Source organism: Diabrotica undecimpunctata, chromosome 4, assembly GCF_040954645.1.
Source record: "Diabrotica undecimpunctata isolate CICGRU chromosome 4, icDiaUnde3, whole genome shotgun sequence".
In the NCBI taxonomy this organism is placed as follows: Eukaryota; Metazoa; Arthropoda; class Insecta; order Coleoptera; family Chrysomelidae; genus Diabrotica; species Diabrotica undecimpunctata.
The window spans coordinates 33807634-33828081 of record NC_092806.1 but is presented as its reverse complement, the minus strand read 5'-3'; the positions used below and the strand labels follow the sequence as shown (position 1 = coordinate 33828081).

The following is a 20448-nucleotide window of genomic DNA, read 5'->3' as shown; positions in this document are numbered from 1 at the left end:
ATTGCATGACCACTGATACAATGATCTTCTATTTTTCCAAATAATAAGGTCTATTCATTGTGCAGTTAATACAAAACCAGATGAAAAGGACAAAATGTGGATTTATGGATAAACTGAAAAATGAATTTTTAAAACATTATCACCTCGAACGTCAGATGAACGCTACTCTTCTCCTTCTTCTTCTTTTTATGTAGACAGGACTGTCTATTTTAGAATGTGCCTCCAGTAAGTTGTCGTGGTCTTTCTACTGATCGTCTTCTTATTGGGAAACCGTCTCTTGCCGTCTTTACTACTCTACTTGTTCTCATTCGGCTTATATGATCATTTCATTCTTCTATTTCTTACTCAATCCATGATGTTCTCCACCTTGCATGTATGTCGTATATCTATACTTCTAGCTCTGCTCCATAGTATTTTACGATCAATTTGTCTAAGTGTTTTTTCATCTCTGCTGTTTCTAACATCCTTTTTGTCCTCTCCGGGTCATGTAGTGTTTCTGCTGCGTATGTCATTGTTGGTCTGGTGACTGTTTTGTAAACTCTGTCTTTCATTTCTTTAGTATTGTTTCATTCAGGCAACCTGCGGCTCGGTTTGCTCGATTCACTGGATCGTTAGACGTTACTTCTCTAAGCAATTTATTCGTGGCCAGCCCATAAGATTTGGTTACTTTGGATTTATTTAAAAAAAAATGCGGAGGTAATTTAGTTAGCTGGGTAGATAACAATAAACTGTTAAGCTGACTATCTCAAACGGATTTCGGATAATACAAGGCATGATGAAACAAATCATCTCGTTGGTGGAGAAGGCTGTTGTTCCAGCATTTGCACAATGTGCAAGAAGTCTGCTCTCGGACCATACATTCCGTGATTTTCTATTTTCCATACAAAATGAACTAATAGTACCAATAATAGTTATTTCACTGCTTGTTGATGTTAGACGTGAAATATAATTATACTTTACTTTTGCATACTCCTAGCGTTACCATATGGTAACGATATTTTTTGAAAGAAAAATACATAAAATATCCAACAAAATAGTTTTTATTTATTCAAAGTATAACATTTAATAGTAAAATACAGGTACTGATAGTCGCAGTCTTTTAGTTAGTTGCACACAAAATTTTGCAAAAAAAACTTTGCAATTTAAGGGTTAAGGTGATCTGATAAGTTATCTGCCTCTCGTAGAGATGGCAGCACTACTTGTGTACTATCCTTTACGTTTAAACATGTGTTCGTAGACATTTTAATACCGTTGTTAGTTGTAAGTCATTCCAAGTAGCAGTTGACTGCAATAATGTTTGAAGTAGTTGAGGTGACATTGATGTTGAAAATGAAAAAAGTTGAATATCGTACAATGATACAATGTATCGTAAAAAAAACGTTTAAGTTCGACCGAAATGCATTTCAATTGCGGCCTGTAAATATGAGCGACCGATAAATCTTCACCTTTAATTATCACCGTCAAGAAATGGGCTGTCGAGTTTAGCTTTGAAAGTTTTTAAGATGACTCACGCGAAGGACGTTCATAACTAGTTGTAATTACAGCGGAAATCATTGACAAATTTCACGATTTGGTTTGAGAAGAACATCGTATGAAAGTACATGAAATTGCTAATGATTTAATAATATCAAAGGAACGCTTGTTGGTCACGTGTTGATTACATATTGCACTAGGAACTGAACATAATAAGGATTTGTAAAGTCTTTGGAATTGTAAATATTTTTGCCGATTAAATTGGCATGGAGAAATTGAGATATCTGAACTATAAACTACTGGAACATCTACCATATTCCCCATATCTGGCTCCAGACCTAGAATATTCTAACAATTGAAGGCAGATTGAAGTTTGAAGATTAAACAAGAAGCCATTTATTCACCAAGAAGATCTTATTTAAAAAAAATTGACATTTTTACAATCAAGTCAATAACTTTTAGGACTACCATTGTTAAAGTACCGACATACCGATTTTATTAAATGGTAAAAAAAATAATACCACTTTGTAATAATAAAATCATGTTATTTTGAGCGACGCCATTTAATAAGAGCAAAATTTATCCCCACAACAAACATGTGATGTTTCTAACATGTGTACAAAAAAACACAAGGTAAAAATATCTTTTTTTATTACTTTCCACATGTATTTAGTTTCATGGATTACTCATAAAGTATTTTATTCAATAACACTTTACATTTTCCCTAAAGGGATGATCAACAAAAAAAAAGAATAAATTTAGATATCAGTTAACTTCTTCATATAATATAAACATAGGACTTTAAGATATGTATATATAAGCATTAATTTTAATTCATATGTAACTGAAAGACCCAAATTAATTATCAGCTTTATAAACCAAACCATGCCAAATAAATGTAAAGTACTGTTACCAAAAGTAAAAGAGGTAATAAGCATTACAGTTGTGCGTCTCGTTAATTTTCTACCTCAGTTTTTCCCCTGGTGCAAAATCCGAGTCAACTGTAGCACCAACACCTTTGCCTGAACCACAGAATAGCAGCTTTTTACAACGTCTTATAAACACAGAAACCATTTCTGCTAGCACAAAAATGGAGTATAAAAGCTTCTAAAGTAAAGGCCTGCTTAGAAACAATGATAATCGACAAAATTTGAATGGTGATGATTTACAATTTTCTGTAACTATAAACATGTAAATATAGGAAATGTATTTATTTGTGTTAAATAAAATTTTGTTTTTTGAAATTTTTGTGTTTATGCTAAGCGTAATAACCAGCTGTTTTTATCTTACTTTTAACCAGAATTTCTTGGTCTGCATTTCCTTTCTTTGTTAAAATAAATATTCGTTTCTGGTATTACTAGTTATTGTCTTAATTGGAGAAATTAGTGCAATAGTTATGCAATATGTTGTAATTCTATAACAAAGTTGAAAGGTGTGAACATCTACATCCGGCTCGAAGGATCACAAATCTAATTGCATGTAACTATATTCACACTACTAGTGGGTGAATATTGTTTATTTTGACTGTTGTTGTTATTATTCATACTTCTAATTTAGACATGTGCCTCTTTACGGTATGATTTTGGTGATTACCGGTATCGGCACGTGTGTGTATTTGGTTACTTTCCTCTAGTGGTTTGCTGGTCTACTATCTTGCGAACAAGGTAGGAAAAACAAAAGATACGACATTTTATTTTTTTGAAAGCCGCCTGAACGAATTCTCCAGTGACACTACAATATTTAGGCTTATTGTGTTTGGATGCGTATTAATACATGGTATGTATTTTGACTTGGTCTGTAGTCTCCATATATTGCTTGTCATCTGCGATCCAGTGTCTCGCAGTGCCACAAAATATGTCTGACTCTTTGTCAGTCTCTTTGTTATATAATCTGCAACTTAGATCTTCGATTGAATAGTCCCATCGTATTCAGATATCCTTTTACTGGGACATTTCCAGTTAGTAACCCTGTTATGATTTTCACCTGCTTCCTGTTTATTTTGCACAGTTCTGCAGCTCTCTTTTCGCAGATCTGGTTATGAATCTCTTTCCATGAGTTTCATAACCAGACCAGTTATGTGGGAATTTGTTCCCACTATTCTTTGTGTTTTGACCGAATCCAGCCTCTTACTCGGTTTCTGATTGTGCTTTTTGGACGCCCAGAACCGGTTCTGAGAAGTTCGCGACATTCCCACACAAGTTTGCTCTCGAAGCAACCTCCGTTTTTGACCCATCTGTGTACCAGTTGTGTCCACATCTTCTCTTTGATCTTTCTTTTCTTTACATAAACAGATATAATATATAATTTTTGAGCATAAACAGATTCTGTTATGCTTAGATTTTTAGATTCAATAAAATCCCATAAATAACTTTTAAAAATAGAATACATTCAACAAATAATACAAAAAAGGGACTGAATGCATGTCAAGAGAAAAGATTATCATTGCTTCTAGTCTTGTAATTTAATCAAAATGATTTACATATAAAACATGATTTCATATTACTTATATACTTTTAATTTTGTTTCGCTTTTTAATAGCACATTTCTTAAATTGTGAAAACCCTATTGGGTAGTTGGGAACATAATTTGTCAACTATTAAGCAATAACCAAATGTCATTGAGCTTTTAAAGAATTTTAAACTTATGTCAAAACTCGTGATTACTGAAGTTATTATTTTGTTGACAAATATAAGAAAGTTAACTATTCAGAATAATGAAAACTGGATGTAACCAAAAAGGTTATTATAAAAGGCTAAGAAAAATTTGTCCTAATATAAAAAGGAGAAAAATGAAACGCAAAACACGATGAATTAAAGAAAATGACAATTTCCATGGGGATTAGGGAATTAACTGGAACAAAACAAAAAATAAAATAAAAATTTGAACACAAATGGTGAACACAAAGTGAAATACAAATGAAAGATTTTGGAATAACATTATATCTGCTATATTTAGTTAGAATAATAAATTTTAATTCAAAATGTGGAAAAAGAATTCAGAAATGTCATAAGAATATGGTTCCAGAGCTATATAAAATTATAATAGAAAATACTATGATAGACTAATACGCGAAAATGACGTTAGTTAATTCGACTAACAGAGTTCCTTATTTGAGGGTACTGCTAGAGAGCAACACCCGTTTAAGGAACTTTAGACTTATAATATATACATTATTTTTACACTTCCTGGAGCAGTATAACTAAAATTAAGTAATATGTCTATTTGGAAAGACAAAACTGTCTTATTTACAGAAGAAATACAAAAAACAAAGATATTTTTGTGACGAAATCAAAGAAAATATACTTTACAATTCAGGAAGAGTAAAAAAATTAAAAGAACAAATAAAATGGCAGGAAATATACATATGTATGCCGTAACCTAAACCTATACATCAACATAAACAAATACCATATTTATAAAAATCAAGACGTACTAGACTACAAAAGCGTAAAAAACAAATAAAAATTTATCACATACCTTCGAATCCTTGGTTTTCGTGAATCTCTCTAGGAGATGTCGTCAAGTCTATACCCTCTAACACTGCCAAAAGGCACTGGTGAATACAAATGTATTGTTGTTCAGTCTGGACCATCCACACTCTTTCTTTTCTCATGGCGAAAACTATTCCAAATATGTCGACGTAGTCGCATTTTAGAATTTGTTGCAGGATTCTATCTAGACATATAAACGTCCCTGATCGACCAACTCCAGCACTAAAATGTATAATTTATTTAGCTTCTAATATAGGGAACTAACTATTGAATTTACATAAAGAAGGGATTTATGAATGCTTATTATATATCGTCGAAATTCGAAGAAGTGAATAAGGGTAGCATTTAACATGCGATTGAATGGTACCTTTCCAATGGGCAAGCAAAGGGCATATTTTATAAAGCAGTTTTATAACAGTTTTCTTATTCCTCCGAGTTTTGTCGTTCAGTTAACAGTACAGTATATTCTCATTTAAAAATAGTAATATCTTGCACCAAATATTGCTTAAGAAGAACAATGAGATTTTAAATGCAGGATTACTAACTAATGTTTTCATTCTAGCATTTTTAAATTCCGTTGAGTGTGAAGTTTTAATTTACGTCTTTCAAACTTCATCCTGTGTAAGGTTTTAATCTACGTACTAAAAATCTTCGAAACATAAAGAAAAACACTTGAATTTCTAATAAAAATAAATACTATACTCGGTTCGCTATTCCCAGTCCGAACTGTCTAGTGAATTTAATAATTTTTTTTTGCGAAGTAAGTTACTTTTTGACAGACTAAAAGTGGCTGGAAATTACTATACAACCAAGCACACGTACTCATAGCCAATATTAATAGTAAACTAACTAAATAGTAACTAAAATAGAACTTTGCGAATTACCGACAATAAATATTTATTTATCTGCACCATATAATAAATATTTATGTTAAATTATAACAACTAAAATATATTTTTTAAATATATACTACCCAAAATTTGATGTGTTTAGTACATCGAGCAAAAAGACAAAAGAGGGAATGTAAAGGTAGTGGAGACAAAAATATTGTTAGACAGGAAGAGCCATCTTGAGAGGCCACATTAAACAAGGAAAGATAGACTCTTTCCTTGTTTAAGAAATCAAATTTAGTTGGGTTATGTTATTGCTGATGTTATTATTTGTCCCAACTGTCACATGAAAGATTATTTGTATTTTCTATTGAAGTTTTTTAACAATTGTTTCACATTTTAGGCTATTATTATTATTTAATTAAAACTTTATTGTGTTCTAGTGTTAAAAAAAGTATTTTAAGTGTATTATGTATTAATATTATGTAATATTAATATTATGTAATATAACAAATAAATAGATAAATTAGAACCCCTACACCACTGTATGATTATTGTGAAGTGTCATGAAATTTAAATTTGGCGCATTCGCATTTCCGGATATGTCCGCCATCAGAGGCCACTTTTTTGGTCTCCTTTTCATAACGATTAGATTCCCTCTTTTGTCTTTTTGCTCCATGGTTTAGTCATCGAACAAAAAGACAAAAGAAGGAATCTAATCGTTATGAAAAGGCGACCAAAAAAGTGGCCTCTGATGGCGGACATATCCGGAAATGCGAATGCGCCAAATTTAAATTTTCCGACACTTATTAACAGTAGCTATAAAATAGTTTTCAGAATGTGTCTTAGACGAGAAAATTTTAATTAAATATTAACGATGACAGTCTAAAATGTGAAACAATTGTTAAAAAACTTCAATATAAATAAGATTTCATGTGACAGTTGGGACAAATAATAAATTTGATTTCTTAAACAAGGAAAGACTCTCTTTCCTTGTTTAATTTGGCCTCTCAAGATGGCACTTCCTGTCTAACAATATTTTTGCCCCCACTACCTTTACATTCCCTCTTTTGTCTTTTTGCTCGATGGGTTTAGTATACACTTTCACTATTTAGAATAATTCTTCTTTTTTTAAACAAAGTAGTATGCAATAGTAGGATACTTTAGCTATTAATACTGAGAAGTAGGAATTGTTGTGTTGTAGGTTTCCGACAATGAATCTGTCAAAATATACCCGAGCTAAGCGAATGGAGTTTACAGTGTTTGTTTATACAGTCTTAATTGTACCGAATAAAGCTTTCTCTGTAATAACTGTCTTAAAAATATCGATTGGAATAAACAAAATCAAATAATTTCTTTGCATTGGAAACTGTCGCTAAGAGAATTAAAAGTGGGTGTAGGCATTTACCAGATGCTTTTTGCAATCGCAACCAATCACCTACGAGGTAGAAATCAGGAGATCATAAGAGCGGGGTACGATTTGAGATCCAAGGTTATGTAAATTAGATCGCGGAGACGATTTTTTTAAATTCATATCCGGTTTAGCTTTAGAACAAGCCGGGAGTTTGTCTTTTTTTTTTTTCGTCAGGTACTGGGTGTTTGGCCTAGTACCATCAATCTCCAGTTTAGTCCATTAAAAGTCAAGTAAAAGTTTTTGTCTTCGTCCGGCAGCTAGAGATGGGAGAAAAAGTATAAGTTTTTGTGTTTTTTATTGTTGAGAGACCTACTAGGGTTTTTCCACCTGCCTATTTATGAAAGTGGAGGTGAAGCAGTGTCTCTAATTCATCAAATTTATAAGAATAATGATAATTTTATCTCCCCAAATTTAAAACTATATTTTAATAACATGTAATGTGATGGCTGACTTGTGCATAGTTCTGCTATTGTTATCTTTTATTATTTTTTTTTCGGCGGATAATATTCAAGTACAGAACGATTCAGTGGCTACCTCGTTCTGCCAATGTAACGGCAACTAATTTTTTGTGTGAGGATATGACAATATGTCAAAAAAACGTATAATCGTCTTCAAGAAAACTCAAAGTATACCCAAACTGACTTATGAGAATAAGAAGCATTTTGTGATAATTTAGGATTAGGAATACTGACGGAATTAGTATTTTTCAACCATTATTAGGTTATGTAGTTAAAATAATCTCGCGTAATAAAACATTTTTTGAATAAATAGTAATTTTCATATGAAAAATAAATTTTTCTTTATTTCATATTTTCGTTATTTATATTATAATTTATTTATATTATTTCTATAATTATTTCTTATTTCCCTTATAATGTTAAAAGTTACAACATAAAGAAACATTTGACGAATTAAAGCGATGTAATATTTCGTTAGTTTTTAAATGCTTTTACGCTAACCACTGCAGTGGTCAAGTTTTAGGAGACATTCGTTGAACTTTCCGAGTTTGAATTTGTATCAACCCGAGTGTCTGATGAAGCAGGGATGCTGAAATTAGTCATAACGCTACTGATACCGATTTGAGGACGGGAAGCATAGGCCATATATTTGGCCATTTAACTCAACAAAGCTAAAAAGATTTTGCTAAAAGATTTAATATTTGTTTTTAAATGTATGTATGTATTTCAGTTTCTTTTTAACTCGATACACAATATGCAACTTTATTTCAATATTTTTATTTATTCCTTTGAAAAGGGGAAGGTTTTGGAACTGTAGAGGGGCATTCTTAATATTTTCAAAATATCCATTTACCTTTGAGTTTCAGGCGCCATCTCCGATACCGAGGTTGGCAATCACCTTTGAGTTTGGGAATATTTAATTAAAATGAGCCGTATCTGACCAAATATGATGTTCCAACGATTCATGTTTTAAATCCCCAATTTTTGTCTTAAAACCGCTTTTTGGGCGTAGTATTTTGGTAAAATGTTTTTATTTGAAAATATTTTTGTATTTTTCGTTTTATTTGTCGTCATTTGGAATATTTTTCACAGCTTATACCGAACTCAGCACGTTTATTTAGATCACATTGGTATTTTATTTCCACACTTTTTTTTATTCAACGCTTTACTCCAGCTCTAAATTCAAAAACTAATGATTATAACACTAGGAATCCTAAGATTTCCTACTTGGCGAAACTAACAGAGCAACTGTCGCTCTGATGAGACCTAATGAGGTTGAAATACGTATAAGCGGCTGGCGGATGCCCTGCATCGAAATTAAATCTAATACCGTCTTTCTCTACTAATCATTATGTTTAACTTACCTACAGTGTACTACAATTGGTCGTTGATCGGGAGGTACCTTTTCTCTAAATGCTCTAACGAACCTAACTAATGTATGTGGTGGGTTCGGAACACCAAAGTCAGGCCAAGTACTAAAGTGGAAATGCCTAACAATTCTTTGAGTCTCGCCCTAAAAACACAAAAGGTTTAAGCATTCAGCAAAATTTGATAGCAACAAGTCCTCGTAGACACTTTGTCTCAGGACCAGCAACCTCATGTAGAGTCGTACGTTGCCATGTTATCAATTCCACTGGTAACTTTAACATCTTAACATTAAAGATCGAATAATGTAATCTAAATTTAAACTTAGAACATTTAACGGGTTTTTACCCAAATATTTAGTGACTCAAAACATGTACTGATGATGGGATGTAGAGACGTTTTGTGATATAGCCCGATTGGGTATTTTAATTATACACCTTTTATAAAGGATTTTAAATAAAAAAAATTTATAAATATGTTACTTACCCTACAAACCATAAACTCAGATACGTTCCAGTCAGCATATCGAGATTCATTTAGTATTTGAACAGAGATGTCGCCATAGTACACTGGCATCGTGTCATACGGCCAATAATGGTCGCATTTTTCTCTTCCCTTCTCGACACAGCGGGTTAACATTATAATTGACCTAGAGTTTGATTCCCATACCATTCTCCAGAAATCATCTCGAGTGGAATGTAGAGGACCTTGTGTGACTATGAACTCTCTCGGAGAGTTATAACCCTGCAATAAATGGAAAAAATATTGTGAGATTTTCACAAACATAATAAGTACTTTCGGTCCTGATGTTATGAAACCGATAATACACACATATCAACAATGTTGATAACGATTTAATTATTTTTTATGAATTACCAGTTAAACATGATGATGTTTATATAAGTTATGTTAGGTCACCTTAGAAGGTAGACATTTTATTTCTTCTGTAACAAAATGTTCCTAACTTGATAACTATTTAGTGTTTTCGAAACTACAGGAAGGTTGCGATGTCACATGCTGCTACTCGTCCTCCTACACTTAGTAAAATTCCACACTCCACATTTACACTCTCTTGAAACAAAATAGGAGACGTTTAAAAAAAATAATGCCTGGAGAAACAGCCAAAGATGCCGGACTATTTCTCGAAGATAAAACTAAAAGATGTCTGCTTGACTGTTTAGACAAGAGCTTCAAACTAAAATGTAAAGACTGGAGACTATTAAAAAAATTCAAAATCGTTCAGGTCAAGTATTTACTTAATGATTGTGACACGGAATTTAATAAGCAAGAAATTGTTATTGAAATCAAAAGACTTCGCCACCATAATTATAAAAGCTGCAAGAATAAATAAAGAGGCCAGAAATCGGATTACATTGAAGATGGTACAGATTTTTCTTGATATGGACCTGATGGAATCTGTTCCAAATGTCTTTGGAACGGTATATGTCCCTATTGCTTCTAATGAAAGGAGTTTTTCAAAATTGAAACTCATAAAAAGCTATTTACGATCCACGATGAGCCAGACCCGGCTAAACAGCTTGGCAACGCTCTCGATTAAACGTGCAGTAGCAAAAAATATCAATTTCGACAACGTAATCAAACAATTTTTGGAACTAAAAATAAGAAAAAAAATGTTCGTAAGTAAAAACTCTGAAATAAATTAAAGTATGAATATTAACAAAATAATCTTGTGTTATCAATGTTACCCCTTGCTTTAATGTTTGGATAATGAATAAAACCAAACCAGATTAATTCAATTAAAAGTAATTTTTAGCATAGATTAGGTATACATTTGATTATATTTTATATTTAAATTTCAATATAAAATTTTGTATTAAGTCTTAGCTTTTTCTTATATTGGAGAGAGGGGCCTCTTCGGTTACTTCCGCCCGGGCCTTCTGAATTGTAGTTACGCCACTGTTTCTAGTATCGTAACGCCCTCAAGTTATTCATCCACTGACTCGATTCAGTCGCGACTTTCAATTCAAAATCTACTTTGGAATTGCGGTTACATTCATCATCATTGGTGCTACAGCCCTATAAAAGAGCCTCGACCTTCCCAAGTCTATTACGCCAGTCAGTTCTATCCATTGCCAACTGTTGCCAGGTTGCTGCGCCTATTTGTCTACCATCCTCATCTACACCATCCCTCCATCTGAGTTTTGGTCTACCCCTACTTCTACTTCCCACAGGTTGTGACATAAGGATTCTTCTAGGAGGGTTGTTCTGCTGTGATCTTGCCAGATGTCCTGCCCATCTTAGTCTTCCTATTTTTATAAACGATACTACGTCTTTACCACCAAATATATGTTTATATCTGTGATATATCTCGTAGTTGTACCTCCTTCTCCAAACACCATTTTCACAGATGCCACCAAATATTCTTCTCAGGATCCTTCGTTCAAATATAAGCATTAGATTTTCATCTGCCTTGGAAATGGTCCATGTCTCCGATCCATATGTCAACACTGGTTGTATAAGGGTTTTGTATATGGTTATTTTTGTTTTTTGGCTTAAGTTTCTGCTTCTCATATGTCTACTCAGTCCAAAATAGCATTTGTTTGCTATTGGATGGTTTGCTATGGATTATTCTTCGCTTGATTTCTTCCGTCATAACGTTCTCCTTGGTGATCAGGGAGCCTAAGTATGTGAATTTGTCCACCACTTCAAAGGTAGAATTATCAACCGTGAATTGGTGGCCGATGTTTCTGGCTCTACTGTTGGGTGTTGATGCCATTATCTTAGTTTTACTTTCATTTCCTTGCAGGCCCATATTTTTTGAGGCGTTTGACAAGGTGGTATACATTTCTTCTAGCTTGCGTGTTGTGCGGGCAACTAGATCAACATCATCTGCATATGCCAAAATTTGGGATGATTTATTAAAAATGTTTCCTCTGCTGTCTATTTGGGCATCCCTGACCGCCTTTTCCAAAGCTATGTTGAAAAGGAGACACGCCAGCGCATCTCCCTGTCGCAGCCCAACATGCGTTTCAAATGCCTGTGATTGTTCGCCCTGTATTTCGACTTTGCAAACAACTTTACGCATTGTAGCCTTAACCAATCTTATCAGTTTATCGGGGATGTGGAATTCATCCATGGCTTCATACAATTTATTTCTTAGGGCACTATCATAGGCCGATTTAAAATCTACGAAAAGATGGTATGTGTCGATATTGAATTCATTCGTTTTTTCCAGTATTTGCCTTAGCACAAAAATCTGGTCTGTTGTTGATCGACCAGGCCTAAAACCACTTTGATATTCGCCAAGAAGCTCCTCTGAATATTCACTCAGGCGACCATATAAAATGCTCAAAAATATTTTGTATGCTGTATTAAGGAGGGTTATTCCCCTATAGTTTCTACATTCTAATTCATCGCCCTTTTTGTGTAGCGGGCAAACGATCCCAATACACCACTCTTCTGGGATTTGTTCCTCATTCCAGGCTCTCAGTATGATTTTATATATGCTTTTATATTGCGGTTACATTGCTGCATTTAAATTTCAGGTTTCAGCGTGGTTCGAACCGTAAACGTAGCAAATTGTTCACTTCCAAGTCAGTTCGCAAACCCACTGAGTCATCGAATCGATGTCTTCGTCTTATTCTTCTTAAAGCGTTCTGTGTCTCATCAAACTTTGGCAAGAAATGAATTTAGTATATACAGTTATTTCTCATGTTAGTATCTTTTTCATTCGATACACAATATCAAACTTTATTCTAATATTATGAAGCAGTTCTTTGAGAAGCCTTATAAGCGCTATAGTTAGTAATATCTCATGTTAATAATAATAAGTCAAGAAGTTTTGCTATGACCTGGACCACTTTTACAATCAATTTGACCCTGCATAATAAGCGGAACAACTGCTTATTAATCCCAATACTAATATACGGATGTGAATCTTGGACAATACGACAAGCGGAAAGAAGAAAGATAGACGCAACTGAAATGTTCTATTGGAGAGGAATATTACGAATTCCGTGGACCGATCACCGAACAAATAATTAAATTTTAAATGAAGTGAAGGTCAGTCAACAGCTCTCCAGCAAAGTCCATCTCCAACAATTAAAATACTTTGGACATGTTATGAGAACGGATAAAGAAAACATGGAAAGACTTATTATTCAGGGAAGAGTAGAATTTCGAAGATAACGAGGAAGATTTCCAACAAGATGGATTGACCAAATTACAGGAATATGCAAAAGATCCATGCATGAGTTAAAGAAATAACCAGAGACAGAGATCTTTGGAGACAGAAAATACACGGCATCTCGATGACCACTATACTCCCGCCGAAGGGTCAGGACTGAAAAGAAGTCTTCTACTACTACTTCTTCCAATTCTACTGCTACTTTGATCATATGTATGATTTCTGTGTTTTTAAACATATATTGCTACAACAGAAGCAAATAGTAAGATGAGGAATCATGTACATTAATTCATTTACTCAATGTCCGACAATTTAACATGAAATCGTTAAAGCTTCTTCTTCTTTAAGTTCCATCTTCTATCGAAGGTTGGAAATCACCATAGCTATGCAGACCCTGTTGACTGTCGCTCTAAAGAGCTCTGCACTACTGCATTCAAACCTGCCAATTTTTAAGCTACGATATTTTTCGTCTTCTCACATTTCGCTTTCCTGGAATTTTGCATTGCATAATAAGCTGCAATAATGAGTATATTTGCCCTCTCATAAAGGGGCCTAAGTACTCAAGTTTTCTTTCTTTGATAGTCAATATTATTTCATTTCCTATTCTTCTAGTAACTTCTGCGTTTGATATTCTTTCAGTCCATGATATTCGTAGGATTCTTTTGTAACACCAAAATTCAAAAGCGGCCAACTTATTTAGATGCACTTGTTTTAATGTCCATGCTTCCAAGCCATAAAAGAGAGTAGTGAATACGTAACAGCGAAGCATTCTTAGGCGTAGTACTAACCTTATATGTCGACAACAAAGAAACTTTTTAAGTTTAACGAATGATGTTCATTTATTAAGTCGTTGTATTACGTCCTGTAAATAATTTTTGTTATCCGTCATTATTACTGTATCGTCTGCAAAACGCAAGTTATTTAAAACTTTTCCACTGATAGATATACCTTCTATTGAATCTGAGAGCGCTTCTTTAAGGCGGGTACACATATGCGAGCAGAACTGTTCGCGAACCGTTTGTGAACACAAAATTGCTGAACGAGCGCGGCTTATTCAAAAGTAATGAGAGAAATTAATAACAGATAATGTAAACAAAATACCGAAATGTTTAGAATAACGAAGTAAATTAATTCTCGGTTTGTTATTAGATACTTAGGGTATTGGATGTGTACCCACCTTTAAATACCCCTTCACTGTAGTCATTAAAGAATAGTGATGACAGCACGCAACTGTATTTTGATATTTCGTGTATTCCGGTTGTCAACTCTTAACTTCGCAGTTTGATCACAAGCTTTTTATGTTCAAAATCTACAAAACATAAATACATGTTCTGATTCATATCCATGCATCTCTGGGCCAGCACATTCAAGCCGAACAAAGCAACTCTTGTGCCCATATCATTTCTAAAGCCAAATTGTGTGATTGTCACTAATTTCATATTCAAGAGTTTTAACAATTCTGCTGTGCATTATTTTCAAAAATGTTTTAAGTGTGTGTCTCATTAAAGCTATTGTTCTGTGATTTGAGCAGGATATTGCACTTGACTTTTTGGGTATTGCCACAAAGGTCGATTCCAGCCGTTGTCTGGGGATTGTGGAAGTCTGATATATTACAGCTACTTCTATTATATTATCTAATATTATGAGGATGCCATATCTGCACACCGACTAGATAGATGACCCACAATTTTAACATGAATTATCGAACGCTGGCGAAACATCTTGAATTTTCTGGTATTTTAAAACCTGATTCGGAGAAACGACTAGTGTTCACCAGAATTCCCTAAAATTTATTTGTTCGCTATATATGGACCAGTCATTATTATGGAAAGAGTAGTTTTTAAGCAATAGTTTGTAGAATCTCATATTTGTACAATGTAAATAATAATAATCAATTTGAACTCTAAGCTTAATTTACATTACAATTGGTGTCTGGTGTGGGGTCTTCTCCTTTGGAAAACATTTTTTAAAATCACTGGAATCTGCATTTCGTTCGTCTAACAGCTACCGCAACTGCTTTAAGGTGAGATATATTAACAAAATGGTCGAACGAAGACACGCGAATTTTTACTGTCTTTAAATAGTCCTTATCGATGACCGCATTTCGATTATTGTTCGCAAATGTTTTGATGTTAGAGTGTTCTTGTTTTTTCTGTATAATTTAAGCTGGCATGTGGGGCAAGAAGATTTATGTGCACAAATTTTGGCGTTCCTCTTGGTAGTTTCTTAATTCGGCATATCACCTCCTTGATTCTTTTTTTAATTTCATAAGAACCTTCCAATTGTCTATGAAGTTTAAGAGACAGGCCTCGACGTCGTTGTGGATTATGTATGTCGCCCAAGACCTTAGCATAATGAGTCTCTTCAATATTTATCAAAAAGTTCTGTCATTATTTTATCTGACCAAAAGTACCTCTACCAAAAGAGTAAGCTACGAGATCATATGGCGCACGTTAACCGTTTTGAGATAAATTGTGTGCCATTATTTTATTTTTTTTAAGCCTTTCTCTCTATTCGGATTGCCGAATATAGGTCTCTCCTAGTTCTCGCCATTCATCTCTGTTGTTTGTAAGACGTTTCCACATTGGTCCTGCAGTTCTTTTAATATCGTCACTCCAGCGCATTTGCGGTCTTCCTCGTGGTCTTTTGGCTTCATATGGCCGCCAATTCCCGATGTCTTTATTCCATCGGCCATTCTTAAGACGTTCGTTATGTCCAGCCCATTTCCATTTCAGTTTAGTTGCCTGTTCGACAGCATCTTTTACTTTTGTTCTATAACGAATGTCTTCATTGGTTTTATGGTCTTTGAGTGAGATACCCAGCATCTGTAGTTCCATAGCTCTCTGAGTTTTTCTGATCTTCTCGTGAGAAAATCTGAGAAGTGCCATTATAACACAAGAAATTAGCTTTACCAAATATAAGCAATGGGTGGTCATTATTTTACCTGACCAAGAGATGCTCTACGGAAAGAGATCTACGAGATCATATGGCAAACGTTAACCGCTTTGTGTGAATTTTTACTTCTTCCTCCAAGGCTTGTGCAGAGCTAGAAACATCTACTGTTTTCGCGACCGAGAAAAATTCATCGGATTTAATAAAATGTCAAATTCTAATCTCTCATAATATTGAGGAAGGGTAAAATACAAAATTATATGACTATCCATACGATCACTGCAAAATTCTAAAAACAAGCCTTCAAAGTCTTGATTTTTGAAAATATTCTAGACTTTGGTATATGTACAGATCAATTAATTATACAAATGGTAATTGTACATAATATAATGGAATGTGTATTACTTACCGGTACATAATTTGCGTTAATATAATCAGATCCTTCTTCATCATCAACGGGTTGAAGCTTGAAACGGGAATGATCATATGGTAAAATGTTCGTAAATCTATTCTTAGGTCTATTGCACGGTAAATCCGCAAATGTACACGGTTGATCACGACCAACGAGTTTTAGTTCCTCAAATTCTTCACTAAACCTGGAAGTACAGTAAAAAATCGGAATTAGAGAAAATTATATTATTTGAAACAGTATTTTTGAAATAGGTAGTAACAATAAAAAATGTGCAAATTGTCTTCGCGCAGGCACACTTTCCAGATATAAGTGGTTTACATATTTGCGAATTAACTATTTTATATATGACCCATCAGTGAAGAAGTGCCCACGAATGAAATGTTACGAGCAACTTAAACATTTCCCATATATGAGCCACACCTTAGAGGTAATGAGGAATACTCTTTCTTTTTAATAGTTTAATCACATGTAATCAAAGAGAAGTAATCAATATATTCAGATTTTTCCAGGGAAAAGTGGAAGCTGACAATTCGGTTGCTCACTTAAAAGAAAGTTGAAAGAACGGTTTATTTTTGTCATAAGTTCTGTATTTGAGTTTGAAAATCTAAATAATGTAATGCAGTTTTACTTGTGGTTGTAATAGTTAAAATGTAGTTAGCCTCTCCATAGTAGTCCATAACAAGCAATAAACTGCAAAACGCGTAATTATGAAGTAATAGGGACCAGAACATTCTTTAATCTTCTGCTCACTGTACTATTGCACCGGTTCTTAAAATCAAATCATTATCAGGATCTATTGGCTAGGAAACTTGGTCCAAGTTTAAACGTCTGTGACCTTATATAGAAGGCGTAAGTAGACCTAAATTACAGCACTGACATACAATTTGATATGATCACGAGACTTTTATGCTGCTATTTAAGAGGTGCATACTGAAAACAAAAATTTGTTTCACGCAAGAAAAATATCCGCTCTGAGATCATTCATCCGCATACTTATAAAGTGCCATATATTGGTAACTTCAATAGCCACTAGAAACAGTGAAAATAAAGGAAAACATAATAATACAATAGGAAATATCTTCATGAGATCTATAAAACCTATCTCCGGTTTTACGCCAAAGACAGCGGCACCTTTTGTATTTACAGTATGGAAACGTGACTACAATCTAGAGAACTTTTTATGATAGATAACTCTGTCTATACTCTTTTTGCACAACGTATGGTACTTTCTGGCATTCCACGCGGTCCGCACCGCCTGATTCTTCTCGAGATAGGATTGAGCGTCATACTAATCTCCTCTTTTCCAAATGGTCTGATTACACGTTGAAACGTTGTCTTTAAAAAATATGTAACAGGAAATCTTAAAACTAATTACGCAAAATAAATGGCGATAATTAAGTTATGGCCGCCCAAAACCCATCTTCCTTTCCCAAATAATATCTTAAAACCCCATAAGCATATTCTTCTTCTTTTTTGTCTGTAAATTCTTCTTATCTTATCCGTCAATTCATCTTGTTCTTGTCTTCTTTCTAATCTGTCAGTCCGTCTTCTTCTTCTTTTCGACTGTCACAGTTCTTATTTATCTGTCAAAATGTCGCCTGTCATTACAGACGTCTACTTTTCAGCTGTCAGCGTTCTTCTTCTTTCTTATCTGTCAGCCATTCCCCTTCTTTTTGGCTGCAATGTCTTCTTTTCTTATCTGTCAAAATGTCGTCTGTCATTTTAAGATAACTGAAATAAAAGACATTTTGAAAGATAAGAGAGAAGAAGAACTGTGACAGCCGAAAAAAAGAAGAGGACGCCATGACAGATAAAAGAGCCAACCTTTGCAACAGAGGTCGGCCTCTTGAGACTGGCAAATTGTTAAAAGCTTAAAGCTTTCATCGCAGCTGTCACTGTCATCTCAACTGTCAATTCTTTTTATTTTCCGTCTGTGAATTTGTCTTCTTTTCCGTCTGTCAATTCGTCTTCTTTTGTGTCTGTCAAATCGTCATTTTTTCCGTCTGTCAATTCATCTTGTTTTACACCTTCTTTCCTCTATGTCAGGACATCCTGTTCTTCTTTGTCGCGTCATAGTTCTTCTTTTTTATCTGTCAAAATAACGTCTGTCATTTCTGAGTTCTTCTTTTTGACTGTTCATATTTGTGATCTGACCATTCGCTTCTTCTTTTCGGCTGTAATGTCTTCTTTTCTTATCCTGTCATTTCAAGTCGACTTAAATGATAAATGACAGATTAAAAAGAAGAAGAATTGTGAGAGTCGAAAAGAAGAGAATGGCCTGGCAGATAAGAGGCCCAACCTCTGCAGTAGAGGAACTCTTGCGCCTGGGAAGATTTTGAGAGCTGACAGCTGTTATGTCAGCTGTCACTGTCATATTAACTGTCAATTATTTCCCGTCTGTCAATTCCTATTCTTTTCCGTCTATCAATTCGTCTTCTTTTCCGTCTGTCAATTCGTCTTCTTTTTGTCTCTTAAATCGCCTTTTTCTTTCGTCTATTTTCTTACCTTTCAGGCGGGCATCTTCTTCTTTTCGGCTGTCAGTCCTTTTTATCTGTCAAATTTCGTCTGTCATTTCAGTCGTCTTCTTTCTTATCTAGGGTGTCTAACATGGGAAATGGGGAAGAGGGAGGCATGGAGTCTAGCATATAAATATTTAATTTTCGAACTACTACGTCTACTGCTCAACATAATTCAGAGCCAATTTATTGCCAAGTATTCGAACGCCTACCGTTCAACAAACTACCAGACGAATTCTTTCGCTACCACTATTCGAAATATGTTACACGTTACAGACATATCTTCGAACGTCATCTGTTGGACATAGGTCTCTAGTAAGAATGAAAATATTGAAATATATTTTGGTCATAGACGGTTCTTCAATAGCCTGCAGGCAACAATTCCCGATTCATGTTAAAAAACATACAGAGAACACTCTACGTACTTAACTCAATAGGTGACAGCCCGGTTTGTAAGCGAGTCTGACAGACACCTTGAGTTTACAGTACTGCTCCCAGTGATGTGATATCTGGCATGTTTGTGTGGGAAAAGTCGACCATCCTTTTTATACTCCGAAGAGGACCACAAAACTAATATTTAACATTAAAATGTGACAGGACTATTTTCAGAAAGAAATGTAGATCGTCTCCGGCACTGGTTTTCTTATATAATAATGCCGTTGTACTGTACGCCCCTAGAGCCGTTCCTATTGTATGGCTGGTAACCCCTAAAGTACCTCCTTCGACGTGTTTGGCATTGCTCACCTAAATTCCTCTTGTGCGCTTCTTAATATATACACATCGTCCACATATACGCCACCTTCTGAACCCCAGCTCCTTAGTAGTCCACTACTTCTCCACACATAACATCATACATCACGTTTTATCATACCTCCTATACTCCGAAAAAAAGGAGTACCCCTTCCGTGAAGAAGCGAATAGCTTAAACAAGGTTAAAACTCTGGATCCAATCAGCATATTGGAATGTTTTATAAGTAATATCAGTATTCATAGATATTGAACTTTATCTCCTTCTCTATGTTAATGTTCCAAAGAATTTCATTAGGTCTTGCTATATATACAGCTTCTATCATGTATTATTCTGGTGTTAATTTCTTAGTTTTCTCTTCCTCCTCGATTGAATATTGTTATCAGATACTTTCTTCTGCATAATATTATGTCTCCTTGTTGTTCCCTAGTACAACATTTGTTCTGTCTGTAGTGATGATCAGATTTTTGATGTTTTTCATTGCTAGTCTAAGTCTCCATGTTTGGTATTCTGTATACTGATGTATTTTCGAAATAAATTTTATGATGATATCTTTCAGCAACTCTTCTCTGCTTTTCAGCGCTGTATTCTCTAATAACCAACGAGTCATAGTTATCTTTGGTTTGTTTACATACTCGAGGTTGTAGGGAGAAGCTGTACGTATACGAATAGAGCGAAAATTAGATTTTGATTTATTGCTTT

At 34.3% G+C, this 20448-nt stretch overlaps 1 protein-coding gene across 3 annotated transcripts in view; it reads right to left on the bottom strand.

Annotated features, from left to right (window-relative positions):
* The window catches only part of LOC140439430 (tyrosine-protein phosphatase 10D-like), a 197715-nt gene that overhangs the window by 8254 nt on the left and 169013 nt on the right, over positions 1-20448 (bottom strand). Inside the window, exons 15-19 of one of the 3 annotated variants that reach the window (XR_011950621.1) lie at positions 16480-16666; positions 9518-9775; positions 9031-9179; positions 4951-5186; positions 2387-2549 (exon numbers count right to left, since the gene is read on the bottom strand). Coding sequence is in view for 1 of the 3 variants with exons in the window: in XM_072529331.1 (XP_072385432.1) it covers positions 4951-5186; positions 9031-9179; positions 9518-9775; positions 16480-16666 (830 nt within the window). In the remaining 2 variants the exon portion in view is untranslated. The remainder of the gene's footprint in view (positions 1-2386; positions 2550-4950; positions 5187-9030; positions 9180-9517; positions 9776-16479; positions 16667-20448) is intronic. The other 2 variants (XR_011950622.1, XM_072529331.1) reach the window with 2 other exon arrangements.